This window comes from Caretta caretta, chromosome 8 (genome assembly GCF_965140235.1).
Source record: "Caretta caretta isolate rCarCar2 chromosome 8, rCarCar1.hap1, whole genome shotgun sequence".
Classification (NCBI taxonomy): domain Eukaryota; kingdom Metazoa; phylum Chordata; order Testudines; family Cheloniidae; genus Caretta; species Caretta caretta.
The window spans coordinates 96,111,295-96,133,184 of NC_134213.1; the positions used below are offsets into that span (position 1 = coordinate 96,111,295).

At 45.2% G+C, this 21,890-nt stretch overlaps 1 protein-coding gene across 1 annotated transcript; it reads right to left on the reverse strand.

The window, feature by feature from the left end:
* Positions 1-4,428: 4,428 nt before the first annotated feature.
* Positions 4,429-17,664, reverse strand: CIMAP2 (ciliary microtubule associated protein 2). Its single transcript, XM_075131991.1, has 9 exons — positions 17,647-17,664; positions 16,683-16,853; positions 16,385-16,501; positions 13,432-13,569; positions 12,096-12,239; positions 10,765-10,929; positions 8,017-8,145; positions 6,655-6,785; positions 4,429-5,206 (listed from the first exon to the last, which is right to left on the reverse strand). Exons 1-9 carry the CDS (start codon positions 17,662-17,664, stop codon positions 5,107-5,109), a joined length of 1,113 nt encoding a protein of 370 aa, XP_074988092.1. The 3' UTR covers positions 4,429-5,106.
* Positions 17,665-21,890: the final 4,226 nt, after the last annotated feature.

Consider the following 21,890-nt stretch of genomic DNA (forward strand, 5'->3'; position numbering starts at 1 on the left):
AGAAACAGATTGATAGAGCCAGAAGAGTTCCCAGAAGTCACCTACTACAGGACAGGCCTAACAAAGAAAATAACAGAACGCCACTAGCCGTCACCTTCAGCCCCCAACTAAAACCCCTCCAACACATTATTAAGGATCTACAACCTATCCTGAAGGATGACCCAACACTCTCACAAATCTTGGGAGACAAGCCAGTCCTTGCCTACAGACAGCCCCCCAACCTGAAGCGAATACTCACCAGCAACCACATACCACACAACAGAACCACTAACCCAGGAACCTATCCTTGCAACAAAGCCCGTTGCCAACTGTGCCCACATATCTATTCAGGGGACACCATCACAGGGCCTAATAACATCAGCCACACTATCAGAGGCTCGTTCACCTGCACATCTACCAATGTGATATATGCCATCATGTGCCAGTAATGCCCCCTGCCATGTACATTGGTCAAACTGGACAGTCTCTACGTAAAAGAATAAATGGACACAAATCAGATGTCAAGAATTGTAACATTCATAAACCAGTCGGAGAACACTTCAGTCTCTCTGGTCACGTGATTACAGACATGAAAGTTGTGATATTACAACAAAAATACTTCAAATCCAGACTCCAGCGAGAGACTGCTGAATTGGAATTCATTTGCAAATTGGATACAATTAACTTAGGCTTGAATAGAGACTGGGAATGGCTAAGTCATTATGCAAGGTAACCTATTTCCCCTTGTTTTCCTAACCTCCCCCCCCCCCCCCCAGATGTTCTATTTAAACCCTGGATTTGTGCTGGAAATGGCCCACCTTGATTATCATACACATTGTAAGGAGAGTGATCACTTTAGATAAGCTATTACCAACAGGAGAGTGGGTTTGTTTGGGGAGGGTGTGGGGGAAACCTGGATTTGTGCTGGAAATGGCCCACCTTGATTATCATACACATTGTAAGGAGAGTAATCACTTTACATAAGCTATTACCAGCAGGAGAGTGGGGTGGGGGGAGAGAAAACCTTTTGTGGTGATAAACACCCATTTTTTCATGATTTGTGTGTATAAAAGCAAACATCTGTATTTTCCACAGTATGCATCTGATGAAGTAAGCTGTAGCTCACGAAAGCTTATGCTCAAATAAATTGGTTAGTCTCTAAGGTGCCACAAGTAATAGCTTATCTTTTCTTTTAATTATTTTTGTTTCTCTTCTCTGGACTTTCTCCAATTTGTCCACATCTTCCCTGAAATGTGGCGCCCAGAACTGGACACAATACTCCAGTTGGGGCCTAATCAGCATGGAGTAGAGTGGACGAATTACTTCTCGTGTCTTGCTTACAACAGTCCTGCTAATACTAGAATACTAATGCTAGAATCATGTTTGCTTTTTTTGCACAGTGTTACACTGTTGACTCATATTTAGCTTGTGGTCCACTATGACCCCCAGATCTCTTTCCACAGTACTCCTTCCGAGACCGTCATTTCCCATTTTGTATGTGTGCAACTGATTGTTCCCTCCTAAGTGGAGTACTTTGCATTTGTCCTTATTGAATTTCATCCTATTTACTTCAGACCATTTATCCAGTTTGTTCAGATCATTTTGAATTTTAATTCTATCCTCCAAAGCACTTGCAATGGCTCCCAGCTTGGTATCATCAACAAACTTTGTAAGTGTACTCTCTATGCCATTATCTAAATCATTAATGAAGACATTGAACAGAACTGGACCCCAGAACTGATCCCTGCAGGACCCCACTTCTTATGCCCTTCCAGCATGACTGTGAACCACTGATGATACTATCTGGGAACGGTTTTCCAACCAGTTTTGCACCCACCTTATAGTAGCTCCATCTAGATTGCATCTCCCTAGTTTGTTTATGAGAAGCTCATGGGAGACAGTATCAAAAGCTTTACTAAAGTCAAGATATAATAATGCCAGTCATCTTTCTTGTTTCCCTCTCTGCATCGTCTTCAGGACAATCTCCTTTCTTTGTCAGTGTGACCAGTGTTCCAAATGGGGTCCAATAAGGGCTGCGGTGGTGGATTAATTCTGTCTTCTTAATATACTCCTTAATTAAACATTGCAGTGGACTGAAGGCTTCAGTGACTTTCTTTTGTTAACTTAGACCTTTTTCTTGATCAGGATGACATGTAGCTGTTACACTGGGTCTTGGCTGCGAGACTACCGAACTTAAATTTTTCTGAACTGTGATGAATTTGCCATTTGCTGGCCCAGTCACCTGAACAATCTAAATTATTTTGGATCGGACTTGCATCTTTGATAACGTTTGGGCTCAGGTCCACAAAAGGGACTTAGGCCCCTAGAAGATCACCTAGAAAAGCCATGTTAGGTGCCTATGCTCCTATAGAAGGAATAGCGAGAGATAGGCACCTTAGAATGCAATCCGCAAAGCCAGCATGCTGGGCGGAGAACTACCTAAGCTAGCCAAAGGAAGATATTGATGAGATGGGTGTGTCCTAAACCCTGCTCCTCTCACAGAGATAGGTGTCTGTCTCTGTCTGTGATCCATGAACTGGAAGAAGCTAGGTGCTCCTCTGCCTAAGTCATGTGTGGGGCCTGATCTGGTAGCCATGCTCACTGGCTACCTAACTATACAAAACAGCTGGCAGAGGGAGGACCTCCCTTATAAGCTTTAGCCTAAGGGTTAGAGCATTCTCTCAGGATGTGGGAGACCACTGGTTCAGATTGCCCCTTTGCTTGATAGGAAGGGATTTGAACAGGGATCTGCCACCTCTCAGGGGTGTGCCCCAGCCACTGGGCTACAGAGTCATTCTCACTTACTCTGGCCCAATTAATACTTAGTTACGCAATTATTGAGTAGGAGAGTTAGGGAGCCCTACATTGGAATATTCCATAGTGCAATGACTCAGCCACTCAGCTGAGAGTTGTGGGGAGGTCCCTGTTCAAATCTCTTCTCCGCATGCAAAGGGAGAACTAGAAAGTGGTCTCCCACATCCTGAGTGAGTGCTGTAACCACTGCACTAAAGGTGACAAGGGAGATACTCCCCACCCCATTTTGGGTGGAGCTGGGCAGCTTCTGAGCTTGCCTACTGGATCAGGCCCCACACACAACTTAGGCGAAGAAGCACCTATCTTTCCTCTGCGATCCTTGTGCATCACTCTGGAGCTTAGGCTGCCGTTGGTGCCCGGACACCTAGAGCAAGGCAGAAGTGTGCATGTCCAGAGGCAGAAACAGACACCTAGGGAACTTCTACCGCAAAAACCTAGGTGCCAAATGAGTTTAAGTGCCTACAGGGTTGAACATAGCCAAGCAAGGATTTTGTGGATCACAGTGGTGCCTAAAAATGGGGATTAGGCGCCTAAGTATCATTGTGGATCTGGGCCTTGATTCCTATGTTACACCACCAGTTCTTCTTTCGCCTGCACTTGCCCACCAAATAATACAGATATCTCCATCCTACTCTCCCTCCAAGGACCAACCTTTTCCTTAACTCACTCTTTCTATTACAAGAATCTGCATTTCTTTCATTCACCCTATTTTTACCTGTGTTCAGTTATGCCTTACACCACAGAGTAATTGCAGACTAATAAGTATATTTAATCAGCCACAATTGACATCTAATTACAATTAAACTTAATTATTCTAGTTGGGTATACACATCATTATTAGACTTTGCAAAGGTTAACCCTGAGCAGCCCAGATATTTTTATTATTGCTCACTTTCTCCAGTAACTACCCATACTCATTCTTACTTATCAACCAACAACCACCTTTTTGGCCTTCTTCATAGCCTCTAGGGTTAACTTCTTATGGGATCCAATGATACCTCTAAGCATAGTCCTCCTGCCACTGTGCTCTCCCTAATCCACTGGCTCCACAGCAGACCTTGTCTGGACAGGCCAGTCATACAATAAAATAATATTTTATGCTTATGTAAAACCTTTCAGCTGAAGTGTTTTGCAAACACTCTCTACCAATATCCCTGGATGACAAGTAGATTCAACTCTTTGCATGTGAAAAGTCTCGACAAGTTGGGAAGAGCAGTACAGCCTCTACCAAGCGCTTACCTATAAAAACCAGGCAAGAAATATTAAAAAACACAACCATTGATCTCCCCTCTCCCTGTCAATGATTCATATCTGTGAGCTTTGAATTGGAGGGATTAGCAGTTAGCCCTATTGATTTGACTGCCAGCCCTTTTCTAACAGGGCTGCAATTGCTGGCATACAGACTAGTCTGGTAGTTAGAGTATGAAGGCATGAGTTTTGGCTTCTAGTCTCCCTTCTGAAACTGATGTGCCGTGTGACTTGGGTCAGTCATGTTGCTTCTCCATCTGTTACCTTATATGTAAAACAAGGATATATTTAATATTTTATTTGCTTTAAAGCAATGGTAAGTATCTTTATTTTCAGAAAAAGGACAAAATGAAATGAAGTACTGTTATATATTCACTTCTAATCTGTGTAAAACTACTGCTTTGTGTTGGCAAGTTTACAATGTAAAAAATGTATTTTGCTGATAAAGTAGATGATTTTAGCTTTGCCTTCTGAAGTATGCTTTATCTATTTAAACTACACAGATTCTGGGTAATGTCACTGAAATCTAGATCTGGTGTTCTGGCCACAAAAGGGCTCTCCTTTTTCAATCAATGTAACCGCCATCCTTTGAGAATGCAGCGCCACTTGATTTGTACTGACTTTAGCCAATTCTTTTGCTTGGTGTGAGAACAAAAGCCATCAGTTGCAATGTACAGAACTTTGCATTTATATTACAAAAAATATGTATGCAATTTCTTGAATGAAGCAATTTGATGGAAAAGGAAATATTTAACATTCAAAGAGTTACCCACCAGCACTCCTATTTTGGGGAAGAAAATGTACCTATCTAAAATTCTGCCAAATATCCTCTTCATAAATTTATGTCATGTATACACAACCAAAAGTGAAAATAACTGCAATCACAGAAAGAAAAAGTAAGATTGCTGGTGGGTTTTAAGTGTGTTATTGCAGAGCAAAACTGTAGGTCGTTTTAGACTATCTTGACTTGTGTGCAGCTGTATTGTACGTTGTAAGTATTGTCCTTCTTATAATCAGTCTTTATTTAACAGTGTCTCCACCTGCCTGCTGCTTTACAGCATGCACTTAGTTTGAAGTAGCAATAGCTTGTGCAGAGGTATCTGGATCATTTGCAGCAGAAACCAAATTGTTCCAATGCCCTCTATTAACAGGGTTGATCCGCTGTCTGTAAAAGGGGAGGAAAAAACAAGTAGACTCAAATTATTGACTGTATTAATCTTTCTTTAGTCTAAGCTTGCGTTGATAAAAATGAAGTTATTACAAGCTTGACTGTTAACTAGAGAGTGAACAGCTACAAGAGCGTGAAAGCTGGATTCTCTTACATCATCTCAAGATGTGTTAGCGAACTCTAGTTGCAGCAACACAAAATGCTGCCCTCAATTACATCTTTGCAACCCCAGCACAGACAATAGTCAAACAACTCTTAGAGATCAAGAGAGGAAAACGTAAACAAACCTTAACAGAACTATGATAGACCTTTATTCCGTCCTACAACAGAACCTTGCTAATCCTCACTCCAAAGCAGAGAACTACTGCAGTGAGGTCTCATAACTAATAATACCTCCCTATGGTGGGGCAGATCCTCACCCTGCTCAGGAAGGGTTAAAAAGCTCCTCTGGGCATAATCAGCCTCAACCTGGTACACCTGTGAGGGTTGTCAAGCCTGCAAAGGGGTGAATCTTAAAAAGGAGGATCCAAACCCAGACTGTGGTTGCCACTGAAGTGACTAAAGCTTGATCAGGGAGCTCCCTAACCCCCCTACCATGCAGGTACTGTTTATCAGGAAAGGTGTTGAAGTGCCTCTTCTGTCTGGTCCCCTCTAAAGAAGTAGAGGGGCCATATTTGCTTAGGTTTTCTTTTAAGAGCTCAGGGCCCTCGGACTAGGTCCTTTGGCCATATAAGAAGTTAAGAGCCTAGTCCTCTCCACAGAGCCTACTGACCTTTTGGAGCTACAGGGTGAGCCCAGACTGTTTTGTGAGCTGCAGGACTATTTGGTTTGCTTTTTTCATTTGGACTGCATTAAGCCCCCTGGAAGGGTGCATCCTTCCTAAAACGGATAGCGGGAGGGCAACGCCCCGAATTCCGAACCAGCTCTGTAGCAACATCCATAGCCAGGGAAGGACATATGGGGCAACAGAGGCACCAACCATCACCCTCAGGGGGTGCCCTAGTTGTACAACATACCAGGCTAGCTCTTAATGCTTTTCAATCGCAGCTCTCAAAGCACTTGACAAAGGAGGTAAGCTTTATTATCCCTGTTTTAAAAGGAGGAAATTGAGGCACGGGGTGATGAAATGACTTGTTTGAGGTCACCCAGCAATCCAGCAACAGGGGTGGGACTAGAACCCAGATGCGTAACTGAAGCAATGATTAATTAAGTGACTTTGCCAAAATTTGTGGCAGAACAGGGAATTGAACCCAGTTCTCCGAAGTCCAGGCTTCAGCCTTCATCTCTTCCTTCCCAGGAGGCAGGATTTGGGCCCTCACTTAACAATCTTCAAGAGTCAGTAATTTATACTGGGTCTTGCATTCACTGGTGAGAATTAGTGAGGTTCTACCACATACCAGTGTAACATTACTAACTTCATGCTACCCATAGTACATTTCACTTACAGTAAGTATGCATCCTGTTCCAGATTACTCAGATAACGGTGTGTTTCACACTGGTAAAGTGACCGGTATCTAGTATTCCACTTGCACTTTTCTTGTTTTGTGATGTCATAGCGACCAACACCAACTGGGTTCTGAAAAAAGGAAGTCAGACATGGTTCTGCATCGTTAAAGGTGCAATTATACATGTGCTAGTGACGTTCTGCCCGTGACTACAGTGGCAACAGGATTGGGGCCTCAGTTTGAAAACAAGAATCTGGAATATTTAACAACAATCACCACCACCACCTCTTGTACGTGAGAATGGAGGAATTAGGGCCGGATCCTTCCATTTGGGTTCAGAGTCTATACAACAACCATCATAATCAGATCCTACAGTTCCAATTTCCCTGAAGATTTTGGGCACCATTCCCTTGAAATGTGATTTCCCCAACAGCCTAGAACTAGCTCTAGTCAAGTTATAGCAATGTTACCCCTGTAATTTAATCTTTGGAGTTCCTGTATCAATTACAAAGCAGTCTTCATTCTTGATCTTTTTCAAATTGCCTGTTGCCTACTCTTCTGCATAAAGGCAGGAAACTGCAAGGGAGTCTGCTCCTCATCCCTCACCATAGGGACTACTTCACATTAAAGCTTTTCCTGGCTTCTTTGAGCCCTTCAGGCTTTGTTCTACTTCACTAAGGGAAACTTGAGAAGATTATTACTACAGATGATATAAGAAAGGGCATTAAGGGAAGGAGCAGTTACCAGCACCATCCCTTCAGCACTCTGCTGCTAAAAGAAATTCTGTTTTTTCAATAATAGAAATGTGACTTTATGAGTGTATATGTTGCCCTGCCCCCTAAAGGATTAAAATGTGCAGCGTAACTTAGAACATTCCTGAAATACAATCACTTGGCTGGAGAGCAGTAACCACTTGATACACGGCATAACTGATGAGGGAGGAGAAGGGTGTCCCGGGAATTTTGGCTAAGGAGGCAGAGCTAAACCGCTTTCTCTTATAAAAAGTACCGCAGAGTCTCTACTGTCCATTCCAGCAATGTTGTTTCCAGTGCTGTTGTAGCTGTGTTGGTCCCAGAATATGAGAGAGACAAGGTGGGTGAAGTAATAGCTTTTATTGAACCTGCTTTTTAGCTTCACAGAGCTCTTCAGCTCTGAAGAAGAGGCTTGTGTAGCTCGAAAGCTTGTCTGTGTCTCTGAAACCTGTTTATGGACAAAGCTGTAGAGCAGCATTGTTTGGGTTAGAAGGATTTGGACCGCCAGTGGAAAGATCAGTAAAGGGCGTGAGTGTGACATGGAAGAAGCAGACAGCATGAACATTTTCATGCACCTACATCTATTCCTACCATAGATTTTTCCACTCACCGTGTTTCCAATAAAGAGGCGATATGCTTTCCTGTCAACCCTTTTTGCAGATGACCAAAATGGAGGTTGATTGAAGTATTCCGATCGCTCCACGGGTTTTGGATCATGTGAGCCTGGCCCTACAGCATACTACAACAAAGTGACAACCGGTAAATCATTGATGTACTTATATAGGTACCTAACTCGTGCTTAAAGTTAGGCACCTGCTTAAGTATCTTGCTGAATTGGGGCCTCAGTTAATTCTGTTGTATTCTGGTAGCCACAGCACTGAGAGGCTGCTTCATGAGAAGTATTAAATGCAGGAAACAGTCATTGCTGTTCCGCAGTGGTGGGAATAAGCACACCAGAAACATGAAAGACAAAACGAGCAGCATGCTGGAAATGAGACTCTCGCTTGTGCTAAGCCTCCAACCTGCTATTTGCAGTTGGAATTCAATAGAGTGACCCACCACTCATTTGTTAACAACTGTGGTGTAGATATCCACCTTTACTGATACGCAACATCCTGTCATACAGGCATGGTATGGGCCTGACCCTTCTGTTCCCATTGAATTCAGAGGGAGCTTTGCAATGCAGCCTGAATCTGAAACAGGATTATGCAAAAAACCTCCTTTGTTTGCCAAAAGCTGGGAATGGGTGACGGGATGGATCACTTGATGATTACTTGGTCTGCTCATTCCCTCTGAAGCTCCTGGCATTGGTGACTGTCAGAAAACAGGATACTGGGCTAGATGGACCTTTGGTCTGACCCAGTATGGCCTTTCTTATGTATATTCTTATGTTCTCCTTACTTCATCCAATTTATTCCCCATGTGAATTGAATTCAGAATTATATTTGCTGATGTTTATGGCTGTCAAATTGTTAACTACTCTTTAATCCTTTTAGCCCTGAAGACCCAACACAGCTGAGAGACAGTGATCTGAATTCTAATCCTTCTCTTGAACGAACAAAACCGTTAGCTAAAGTCCAGTGATAGATCTTTATTGTTGATGATATATGAAGAAGAAAGAACCCAGTTCGACCTTCAGGTCCCAGAGTGAGTTTGCAATGTGGGTGGTTAGATAAACTACCTTTTCACTTATAATCTAAGCACATTTGATCTGGAATCACTGGGCGCCTCTAACCATTGAACCCCATGATGTTACTTTTAATTCCTATGCTGCAAGCACTTAAGCATGTGCATAACTTTAAGCACATGCTTAAATCCCATGAAAAGCGTATGTTTAAAGTTATGCATGTTGTATTGTGCTTTGCTGACTGGGTTGGGATTACTCAAAATTCATCTTAAAGCTGCTGAATCGGGGCCGTAAGTAGTTACCTGAGCAACATGAGAGCACATTGCAAGATGCTGTCAGCCGGAACCATAAAAATGCCAATTGTAATGACAAGAGCTAAATTTTCAAATAACTTGTGATAAAAATAATAGATGCTAAGAAGCACTTCTTTCAAAATGCGTGGCTGAGCAAATGGATGCCGTCATTTTAATTTAGCTCCAAGAGCCCCAGCGGGGTTGGCTACCAGTGCACGTAGAGGGGTGCTATGTTCTGCCAGATGCCTGCTGCTGCCCGAGGAGTTTACTTGTAGCCAGGCAACACACAACCCGGAGAGGCTTATTGCTCTCCAAGTGTGGTTATTGTTACTGTACTACCTGTTAATTCCAAATTTTACTCAAAAAAATATTAGGGGGGTTATGCAATGAGTCCTTCCACAATGAACCATAGCTGGTTGTCGGAGGAGGAGGGAATGTAAAGGGCTGACTCACCTTTCCAGGGCTCCTTTGGCTATTTTGTTATTCTTTCATTGTCTTCTAATGTACCCACACCTCCAGGTTTCCCCTTTATTTGCCCCCCCCTTTTCCCTGCCACCCCAACTAGCCCTAGTGCTCTCTTTCATGGGATAATGGCCACATCACGCTCACCCCACCCTGGGTAATAACTCACCTGGGAGCTATTTTACAACCCCATTTATTTTTTTAAACTAGTGTAAAGTTTCCAGAGGTTGCAGATTGAGGTTGAAAGGCAGCCAGGCTCGTGTGTGCAGACAGGGAGGCCTTTGAATGCCTCTAGGTGTTTTCCCCACAGCTGCCTCCTCAGCCCCTGGGCTCCTTTAAAATTGCCATGTTAGTTTAAGTACTCAGTTGGGAGCCTTAAAACTGGCTTCCAACTCAAAGAGCTGAGAGGAGTCGGCATGAGAGAAGGGGGAGGAATAAAGGTTTCAGCTGCCTTTGTTAATAATAATTGAGAAGTAGAAGGGAAAGATCATGAGGCTACTCATTTCCTCCCGCTCCAGCCCATCATGGGCACAGGGATTTCCCTGGTGCTTTTGGTGATGAGCTATCAGCAGGGCAATGGTGCATGGCTGTGACCCCACAAGAGGAAAGGCCAATCAGACCATGGCTTTGGACAGCTCTGCCCCATCCCTCCTCATGGCAAATTTTGACTGCACGGAGAATCCTCTGCAGGTGACCAGGAAAGGGAAGCCCTGGCAATGGCTGACCATCCTTTTATGTGAGAGCTCTGCAGTCCAATCCAGCACAATCACCCCTTGTCCCAATCCAGACAGGTTGCTCTTCAGCTGCACATTTCACCTGGGGTTGTCCCAGTCCTAGGGTCCAGGTGGTTTTCCCGCCTTCCCCTTTAGCCTCACAGTCTCTCTCAGTGCCATGTGGTGTATTTGCAGCAGATGGCGTCCTGCACAGTAACATGTGCAGCAGAGACAGGAGAGGAAAGGAACATGGTGTCACTGACCGTGGCGCGTGGACACTGGCTGAGTGTGGTCCAGAAGATCCGCTCCGTGGGGCAGCCGGGGTTCCGAGCGAGGGTGCTGAAAACACCATTTTTCTTTCTGTCCTTGGTGTCCAGCTCTTCCACAAAGCTCTTGACGTTGCTGGGGCCGAGCTCGATGCATGTCTTCTAAAGAGATGAAAGAGAGGAAGGGACGTCTGCTGCTGCTGGAGAAAATGTGACGTAGTTGTCTAGCAAGGCCCTGCTGGTGCCAGCCACAGGGGCTCTCCTGTATCTCTGTGCTCACGGGTCCAATCCAGCCCCCAGGTGAAGCCTGGCAGGGAGAGACCATGGACTTCAGTGGAGCTGGATAAGGTCCATAGACCCTCATTCAGAGTCCACTGACTACTTGATTCCCTTGTCACTGACATCGATCACATCCTCCTTCCTCCCTGCACAATCTCTGCCCCACCCTGGGCTCTCTAGGGCAGATATCTTTCCAGAGTGTAACAAATGTACTCCACTGCCTTCCGCACCCCAGCAGGTGAGAGGTATCCCCCAAGCTGCCAGGCAGGAAGGCAACTTCCAAACAGAGGTTCTTAAAGGAATACCTCCTCAGAATCCATCCGGAACAAGGCAAAAAGACTGCTCATAGACACCCTTGTTCATTTTAGGTCTCTGGTTTGAATCCAGTCCCAGGCCAGTAGGGAGAGGAAGCCGTGAGTCCTTTTCATTGTCCCTACCAAATGAAGGGCAAACAGCAAGCAAACTAAGGCTTTGTCTATGCTACCACTTTTGTCGGTCGGGGTGTGAAAAAAACATACACACCCCTTACCAACATGTGTTTCACCGACAAAAGCGCTGGTGTGGCCAGCACTATGTCGGTAGGAGAGGCTCTCCTGACAACCTAGCTACCACCGCTTGTTGGGGGCGGTTTAGTTACGCCAGCAGGAGAGCTGTCTCCCACTGGCAAAGAGCGGCTACACGGGAGACCTTACGGCGGCGCAGCTGCAGCTATACCGCTGTGCCGCTGCGAGCTCCGTAGTGTAGACACAGCCTAGGTCGCAAAAAGGAAATTCGTTTTTTAGGGCTAGATTTTCATATAAATTGTAGCCTCACTGATTTCAAAGGAGTTGTGCTGCTTTACCCCTGCCGTGGATCTGGCCCTCAGTTTTAATAATCTAAGTTGTCAATAATAGCGGCAAGGACGGGTTTTAAAACTATGCTCTCTAACCTGACAGCACCCCTCTCCTGGCAGCACTCTGAGAGATGTCACACCCGCAGGACGAGTTCCTGCGTTATTAATCAAGGCAAGGGTGTTTTACTAAAACCTCAACTCTTACAAGGGTACGTACTTCCACAGCGTAATGTCCACAGATAATAGGCTTTGACCTGTCTCCTGTGAAGGTGTCATATGGGCCGCGAATACTGACCACACGTTTCAACATCTCATCTGTACTGTTTTTAAGATTGTAGGTGGCTGGCCCCAAACCACTTCCCTAAAGTCAACGGGGAGCAAAAGCAACCATTAGTGAGCGCTCTGTTAGGGAGCAGAGTCCTGGGTCGTGCTCAATTGGAAGCCGGACACTAACTACGGGTTAGTTGCTAGACAGTTACAGCATTGCTGTTATATATTACAGTAGCACCCAGTGGCCCTCACTGAGATCAGGACCCCATTGTGCTTAGTGCTGTACAAATACCTAGTGAGAGGCAGACCCTGCCCCAAAGAGCCATGTCCTGTGCTCTGCCCATGACTTTTCCCTCTCACCCATGCTGCTCACTCTTGAGTGGTCAAATAATAAACGAGTAGCCGCCTGTTTGTTTCAATCATCCATTACAAATTGCTCTCTGTACCCTCAACTAAAAGCTTCACCATCAGAATGCAAAGCGTGGTCCCTCAGCATGGCAGCCTTTAAACTAAGTGGCTTGGACCATCCCCTTTGCTTAGTCTCCACTGCGCATGGCATGGAGGTGGAACACCCCTAAGAGACCCAGAATGGGGACAGTGCCATCTCCATGGGATCCTGCATGTGCACCTCTGAGAGTGGGAAAGTGAACAGCAGGGGAAGCAGCCATTCTCTGTGGCACCATCCCCTGCACCATCCCACTGGCTCTGGGCAGTAATCTAGACGAGTTCATGCTCCACTGAAGCTTGAGGCCGGCTGCAAGATCTCCTGTGGATTCCCCCACTGAGCAGCTGTGGTAGGCTCCACCAATGGCAGCACAGCCCCTGAAGGGCCAGTACCACCAGAGGGAGCCGTGGAGCAGCCATTGATGCAGGTCGGCTCCAGCCTCTGGGGGCTCTCTCCTCTACAGATCCTGTGAGGCTGGGAAGCCTCCACCTCTTCAGATGAACCTCACCGACTTTTCTTTCCCTTTCGGAAGCTGCTTGACCCGCCTCCTTTCCCCCGTCCCCCCTGCAAGCTGGCTGCATCCTCTCTAGAGAGAACAGCAAATGCTGGTGCCTCCCTGAGCCTTCAGAGACACCTGAGGGCTCCTGATTGGCCAAGAGACGGAGACCATAACCACGCTGCTGTGGTCCACTGTAATGAACAAGGCAGCAAAATACCCTGAGAGGTCTGCTCCCACAGATCCCTCACTTTCATTCTTCCTGGTCACTCAAGCCCTGGGCAATGGCTGGTGTGCAAGTCAATAAGGGAGCTAAATGAAAAACAAATAGCGCAGACTTGCCGCAGCAGTAGGTAAGACAGATTTTTCGGTTTTGCTGTCCATTATCCCTTGAGAGTTTGCCGAGTGTCTCTCCTTCTCCTCAATCAGGGCATAAGGGTTTCCATTCTTGCCGTAAGTCCCAGGGCCAGGATGGCAATCCTGCAGAAAGAAGAGGGAGAGGATTAAGAACAAAAATGGATTTCTGCCAATAAAGAGCCAGATTCTGCCATTTCAAGCATATTAAAAGCAGTGACTCTTTGTAATTCAGTAGTGCCCAGAGGTCTTAACTGAGGCCTGATCTACACTGGGGGGGGATCAACCTAAGATTCATGAGAATAGCGTAGCTGAAGTCGACGTATCTTAGGTCGACTTACCTCGCGTCCTCACGGTGCGGGGTCGACTGCCGCTGCTCCCCTGGGGTGGAGTACAGGAGTCGACGGCAGAGCGATCAGGGATCGATTTATTGCATCTACACTAGATGCGATAAATCGATCCCTGATAGATCTTTCACTATCCGGCGGCTAGTGTAGACGTACCCTGAGATCTGGGCCCTCTGGAGCTAGGTAGTGCACAAACATCCAAAGCCTCAGTCTCTGCCCTGCAGACCTTCCTCTCCATTAGGCATTTCTCTGTGGAGACGTGCTGCCCCAGGGAGGCACTGTGCCTCATAGGAGCCTAGGGACTGCAATTGTCGGTGGTGATACTAACAATACCTAGCTTTTAGACAGCGCTTTGCATCAGGTGAGCGCAAAGCACTTCTCAGTCTTTAATGTCCTCAGCACACCCCGGTGAGGCAGGACAGGGCTGTCATCTGCATTGTACAGATGAGGAACAGAGGCACAAAAAAGCCTAGAGACTTGCCCAAGGGCTGTGGAGGACCAGGAAGTAGAACCTGGGTCTCCCAAGTCCTAGTACCCTGGACAATCCTCCTGCCATGGCCCCCAAGTGAAGGAATACAAGGAGAGGAAGGTTCCATGGGGGTGTTCCCCGGGCACACTATGCTCTAGATGACCTAAAGAGAATCCCAGTAAGGAATACCAAAGCTCCCCCTTTAGAGCAGATCAGACAGCAATTCCCTTGCCGTACCACATCCCCTCCATGCAAACTGGCTCCGTTTGGACCTGGAGGGCAGCTGTTCCCCAATTCTAGATTAGAGTCAAATCTCACTTGCCTCCAGGCCGTGAAGCCTACAGCACAGAATTAAGTTCTGGATCTTTATGATGCCTGTACAAATGCCACCCTCTTTGTATTTCTGGGGTGAATACAGCCCTTTACTCCTTTCCTATTGGAATCAATGAGGGTTATGGGTAAAACTCTAAAAAGAGAATTGGTTCTAAGTTCAGCCATTACCCAATACTTAGTCAGAATGTTTCATCCCTAGATTTCAAAGCCCTTTGCAAAGAGGATTATTCTTTTACAGGTGAGGAAACTGAGACACAGAGCAGTGACACAACTTGTCCCAGGACAAAAAGTGAGTGTATGGCAGAGCCCAGAATAGAATCTCTGGGTGAAATCTTGGCCCCACTGAAGCCAATGGCAAAAGTCCCATTGATTTTTTAATGGAGCAGGATTTCACCCCCACATCTCCTCTTCACTCCCAATGCATTGGCTCAGACTGCCTCTCTACAGTTTGGCAGTTCTGGCCAGGTACAGATTATCCTTCATATACAGAATGTAGCAATCAAGTACAATCTTTGCATCTGTCCAAGCAAATAAAGGGAAATCTGGCCTCTTGGAAGGTTCTTGATTAAAAAAACCTGAAAAGATACTAAAGCGAATTAGATATGAAATCTCTAACTATGAAATTAGGAAGTCTGTGACTTCATTGGCCACCCGATGCCTGGCCAGCACCAGCAGATCTGTTGCAAGTACAGTAAGCTGTGATTCATGCAAGCTCCCACTGCGCGTCACTGTTGATTCACACATACGACTGTAAAATCAGCAGTCATGTGGCTATGCAACGGATCCGAGTGTTAACACAACATTCTATGGCTGTGGTGAGGGCGACACAGGATATTTGACTGTTGTTCAGGCCCTATATAAAGGAGGAGTCATGCTCCACTAAAATGACACAGTTTTTAATTTCTTCTACCAGGCAGTGCAGGCGGTGGGATGGCAAAAGTGGCCAGCCTGAAGGGTTAGAAAGCGGCCAGTGCCTACCAGCATTCTGTCCCACATCCTGGTGGAACTAGAAGTCTTTATTAGGGAGTTCTGGGGCTAGTAGAATATTTGCAGAGCATTATTCTATAGAAAAGCTATTTTAAAAATTAACTATCACTATCCTGTGTATACTCTGGATTCACAGAGGATAGGACATATATGTAAATGTGTATGCCCCATGTACATTAACACACTGATACTGCATATCGATTCAATATTTAGGTAGTAAGATGGTGCGCATTAGAGAAATATCTACGATAGACACTGATTGGATAGCCTGCAGTATATACACACAAGCATATGGGCTCAATCCCAGAACTATACCTTACACAGAACTCCCCAGTGAAATCAGTGTAGGTCCCACATAAATAGGGCACCTAAATAATGTGAAATAGAAAACACTGATATTGTGGTTCAGTTTTTCCCTAGATCTGCTCCCTTTGAATAACTCCCTTGTTAGTTAGGATGATTTTGGTTCGGCTATCAACAGACCATGTCAGGCACCAATGAGCAGAAAGCAGCTTTCTTTAACCCTATCAGTGGTAACATCATCCAAATCAAGCAACTGGGAGATTGAACAGCAATCAGGAAACATAGCCAGGCATTGGCCCTTATTATTTCTTGCACTACCTACTGTACTTTTAAATTTTGCACAGCTGTAAAAGGGACTTGTTTTGGCCCCCAAAAGTGTACATCATATTATTAGGTGATCCAATAATAATATTTAGCTCTGCAACAAGAGGTACCAGATTATCTGCCTTACATGTTTCTTGTCAAGGTACTGCAGTATCTATTGCTTGAATCCGATACATACCCTAATGAAGTCTCTAAACCTCTCTTCTCCAGTGTCACAAACACCTCTGATGCTTGCAGGTCGGGTTTCTTGCAGAAAATCTTTGATGTTGTAAGTTCCTGGGCCCAGTTTTTCTTTCTTATTGAGAAAAAGATTTTAAAAGTTTAATAACAAAGCCAGGATTCTAATTTACCCATGCAAATCACAGCACCTCTAGTTCAATCTATCCCGTGTCATTTAACAGCTGAAAGATTAAACCAGAAGAAACAGTCAGATTTCTCGTCCACACATAGGGAAAAAAGTCAAATTCAGATCTCACCAGATACTTGCGTTTCTTCAATGTCTCCTTAAAATTAAAATGGGGCATCTGGGTGAGACGTGCCGCTTCCTCTGCTTTGGCCCAGCCAGAATTTGAAGCCTTCTCATGCAGCACAGAGGAGCTAAAGCTTCCATGGTCAATATTGTAGGTGCCTGGGCCTACCTTTCTGCCCTAAAATGAAGTGTAAGGTTAAAACTAAAGGCTTGATTTACCATTGAGTTAAGCTAGTTTTACAGTGATGCAATACCATTGAAAAATGGAGTGCTACAGTGGTGAATCAGGCCCTAAGAATTCTAATCATATTGTTTGCAAATTCTCCTTGCTACAGGCACATAGAGAGAGAGAGATAAAGTCAGTGGAGTTATACCAAGATACACCAGCTGAGGATCTGCACCCACAGATTCCTAGCACGTTGGATAAATTGCTGACACAGGAAATCTACTCAAAGGTTCTGTAAGTACACATTACACTGAGAAATAAATTACATTGGAGAGAGCCTCATCCTATATCATGAACATCAACAGGAGTTTTGCCATTGATTTAATTGCCATTGGACCTACATTAAATGGACTGATTCGATTAGATTCAGTGATATTATCAAATTAATTTGAAAGCAGCAGAATGGATCCATTCAGATTTTTCATGGAAATTGAATTCTGGAAAAAGAATCCAAACATATAATTTTTAGTTTAGTTCTGCATATGGAGCTGAAAAGGTGTTTGTTTTGTACATAAAATAGAGAGACAGACTCACCAACTCTGAAGAGACCTTTTTGCAGTAGGGCGCCTGTGTGTATGTACCAGGTTTCTTACACTTTGGATAAACTGCTGACACATCAAATCTAGCGAAGGATGATGTAAATATACAGTAAATTTTGAGTTAAAACAGGATTAATTTTTTACAAACATAGGTCCTGGTCCTGTGAACATTTAGGACTTGATCCAATGTTTATTGTAGTCTGTACAAAGGGTTTCACGGACATCAATAGATGTTGTATCAGGCCCTTAGTACTGGACTGCTCAATACTGCAAAGACAAGTGCTTCATTTTGTGAGTAGTCCCATTAAATTCAGAGGGATTACTCATGCCTAAAGTGAAGCACATGCATAAATCTTTGCAGGTTTGGGGCCTAAACGCTTTCTGCAGTGAGTAATCTCCTGGATGTGAATGGGATGACTACTCACTAGAGTAAGCACAGGGCCCAAGACTAAATGTTTGCATGATCAAGGCCCTTAAGCTAATGTACTGTACAAATTACATAGAGACACTACTTTATCTACTGCTGAAATGCAGCCACCTCTAGTGTGAATCATGGTAGCTGTTTAACAGCACAGAGTAATTCTACAGGAATTGAAGTAAGTTTCTCCAGTGGAAACTACAGAGAGTTTTTAGGTAGGCAGAAGCAAATGATCCAAATTGGAATTTGGCCAAGATAATAGAGTTAAGGGCCACTGTCAGTTTAAAAATCATGTTTTAAAACAAACAAACAAATATCCATCCCTAATGTTATTAAAACCTCAGGCTATTAAAACAGAATTTTAAAAATCAAATTTACTGTTCACTGTGGATGCTTTTTGTTTTTCCATTTCTCTCAACTTAGACAATGAAAACAGACTGGCCATTTCCACATTTTTATTTGCATCTAGTCAATTTCCCTAAAATGAGCAGTCAATGGTGTGATGTTTGGATTGCAAACACTATAAGGAAATGTTAATATTTCTTTAAAATTCCATTGGATTTAACCTAAGTTTGGGGTCAATGTCTTTTAACAACTGTTCTCTGTGGGATCTTTAATGACAACAAATGATTAGAACCTTGGTTTTCTGTTTCATCTGGAAGGTGCCACCTCCAAGTGCCCAATCCTGTAGCCAACACTCTTGAAGAAATCAAAGGGAACTTGGACTCAAACCCTGGTAACACAGCTATTCCCAGTAGAATTTCTGACACAAACTATATCAATAAAAATCCAGACCACATTCTTAGCTGATGTAAACTGGTGTAGCTCTGTTTTACAACAGCTGAGAAATCTGACCCTTCACTTGCCAAATTCCTCTGCATTTAAATAGATATTTCTATATTGTACAAATTAAACTAATTAAAATAAATTAATGTTCATAAAGCACTTTGCAGGTGAAAAGCAGTATATGAGGCCTTGAGCCTGCAAACTGTAATGCGATAATGCCTAGCTGTGAAAAGTCAAAGGACTTCAAAGGGATTGCTCATGTGAATCAAGTTACTCACCTGTGTAGATGTTTGCAGGATCAGAGTCTTCGTGCCAGGTATTACCCTTGAAAATCCCCAAACAGGAATTAGGCATACAGATTCATAGGTTTCAAGGCCACAGGGGACTATCATGAGCTAGCAATGTTTCTGTATTTTATTAGCAGATTGAAAACTTGCTGCTGTGTGAGCTAAATGAACAAAATCTCTCTCTCCTGCTGTTCAACAACTGTGAACTAGTAAAGGCACTGCAGGCCAACACAGTTCCAAGAGGGTTAAGTGTGATTTAAGGGATAGGTGTTTGTTCTGAATAAATAACACAGGTCATTTTAAATAAGGAGGAGAAGCAGGGAGAAACCCCAATCAATGTATTTTAGGTTAATGAGCTGGTTAAAAAGCTTATTGACCCAGTTAAAATATATTATGGCAGAGCTTGTCAAAGAGTTGTGTGTCTCAGTCCCTCACCTGACTTTGAAAATCTCAGCCAGTACATGTATCATTGTGTTGTTAAAAACAGGATTCAAAATCCTTAAATATACACTACATACTGGAGACCATATGATTGTACCGATTCAAAAAATGTAGTCAAAGCAAAATCACTGAACACAGGGCCACACTGTGGCGCAGTTTGATGCAGTCATGCAGGGCTATAAGGGGGAGTATGATCCCCCAAACCCACCCCAGTGCAGCCTCTCTAGATCACTAGTCTCAATGCAGAGAAAGAGAGCAGAGTTTTTGTAAGACCACTGGATCCCACCCATGCAGGTGGAAGTGGGCAGACATGCATGGGAAGTGGGCAATGCCTTGACTCCACTCTCCTGGGTACCAGCTAGCACAGCTGAGCCAGCATGTGGGGGAAGTGATCTGCACGTGGCAAGGGTCTGTTGCAGATTGCTTCCCCCGCAGGAGCAAGTGGGGAGCGGGAAGGAAATGTGGCTCTTTGGGGCAGCATGGCTCAGCTCAGCACCACCCCTTACATGTGGCTGTGCCTAACGGCTCAAGCTTAGCCTCTGGGAAGCAGAGATCAGCGTGTGTACTTTAAAAAATATTGTCAGTCATATGACAGACCATTTAAAACATCAGGTGTGACGTGCAGTATTTTGAAATGAAATTCACTTTTACCTAGAATGGGGGAAGTCATAAAGAAAGCCAGGGTCAGCCAAAAATCCAGGGCCCCCCAGACCTGCTGGCTTATTTCTGAAGAAAAGGACTTCTCAGAGAATGGAGTCCTGGCTCGTTGGATCCATTCAGTCAGATTACAGTAACCCACTACTGTATAGGCAAAATATCCTGCAGGAGCTTGTAATGTATAGGTACGAACGTGTGCGTGTGTGTGACTAGTAGCTGCATGAATGTGTTCAGACTTGCCACCGGCTCAATCAAATTGCAGAGAGACTCCTTCACTTTGCATTAACATGAAGATATTTTTTAAGTATATCCCTTGTATGAAGAAGGAGTCTGCTGTGTGTTTCAGAGACATGTAAAATCTCATTTCTGTTTCCTTGGAAACTCCCCCATTCGGAGTATCACAGCTTGACAGTCCTGCATGTGGGTACATGCACTCTCCGTGTGTAATAAGCATGTGAACTTGTGAATGCATGTGTGTATGTGATCTCTGCATGGCCAGGTGTGTGTGATCTGTATGCCAAGGGGCGTGTGATCTCTTGTCTGCAGGAATGTGTGTGTGTGATATCTGTGTGCTGGGGTGTTTGGGGGACGGGGAGAATATGTGTGCAGATGATTCAGAAGCTAAGAGTTAGACAGGGGCTGAGCACATTTCTCTACTGACTCTGGAAAGCCAGGTCAGCTGCAGGCTAGGCCCGTCCCCTGTGGAGCCTCCTCTGGGTGACTCTTACCTGACTGTCTGAGTGCCAAAAGGGGCACCTGTAAAGCCCTTTACTGCCATTCTCTGCTCCCTGGGGATGGAGGGACACCCCCCCCCCCCTCCACTCGACTGGCACGCTCCCAGCAGCTCCGGAATACTGCAGCCATGACAACCCCATACACTTGTTGCCTTTCTGTTCCCATGAAGGCGGTGCTTCCAGGCAACCCATTGCACGGGGCTGGGGCCTCTGGCTCAATGCCTCCTGTACCCATTACAGCTCAGGTTCAGGCCCTGCCTGAGAGGAGAGGAATGCAGCTGTTTTGAGCTCACTGTTTGATCCTTGTTTAGTTTCGATACACTACATTTTACCAGATGTGCACGGGCTTGGCGAGCAGACGTGCCCCTGGCCCAGACGTGCCTGGGCTCGGAGAGCAGACGGATCCCTCAGCGGATGAGCCAGGGGCTCGGAGAGCAGACGAATCCCTCGGCGGATGGGCCTGGGGCTCGGAGAGCAGATGGACCCTTTGCACAAGGCCTTTTTAGAAAGGGGAAAGCCAAAGCTGTATTAATAGGAAATCTGTGTTGCAGAGCCCCTAATTATCCTTGTACAGCCCCACAGAGCCCATAGGACTGAAAAGCAGAGCTCTTGTCCACCCCCCTGTGACTGGTTCTGGCTGTCAGCCGGAGGCTGTGGTCATTACTGGGACCAAATTGCTATTTCTTAACACTGGTTTGTAGCCTGTTCAGGTATTGCTCCAGGCTCCAACTCGGAGATGCCTATCCGAGGGTCACCCAGCAGCAGTGTTAGTTGAGTGCAGCTGATCCTCATTAAATATACACTGTGGCTGGCACAGAATGGATACTCCAAGGGGTGAGAAGAAGAGTACAAGAGTCTCCTCCACTCCTTCGTTCCTGCACGGGGACCAGCCACAATGCTCCCGACCTTGCTCCCGCCCCCTGATGAAAGGTCGAGGGTGAGCCGGATCCACTCTCTCACACCACCCAGCTGAACCAGCCTGCTGTGCCCTCTCATGTGGGGGTGAAGCCGGTGGGGAAAGCCTGGGCTGGCTGCTCCCTCTGCTCTGGCCAGCTGAGTCAGCCTGTGCAGAGCCCCAGGGGAGGGACTGTGACTGCAGCACAGCCCCTCCACTCCTGCAGCGGAGC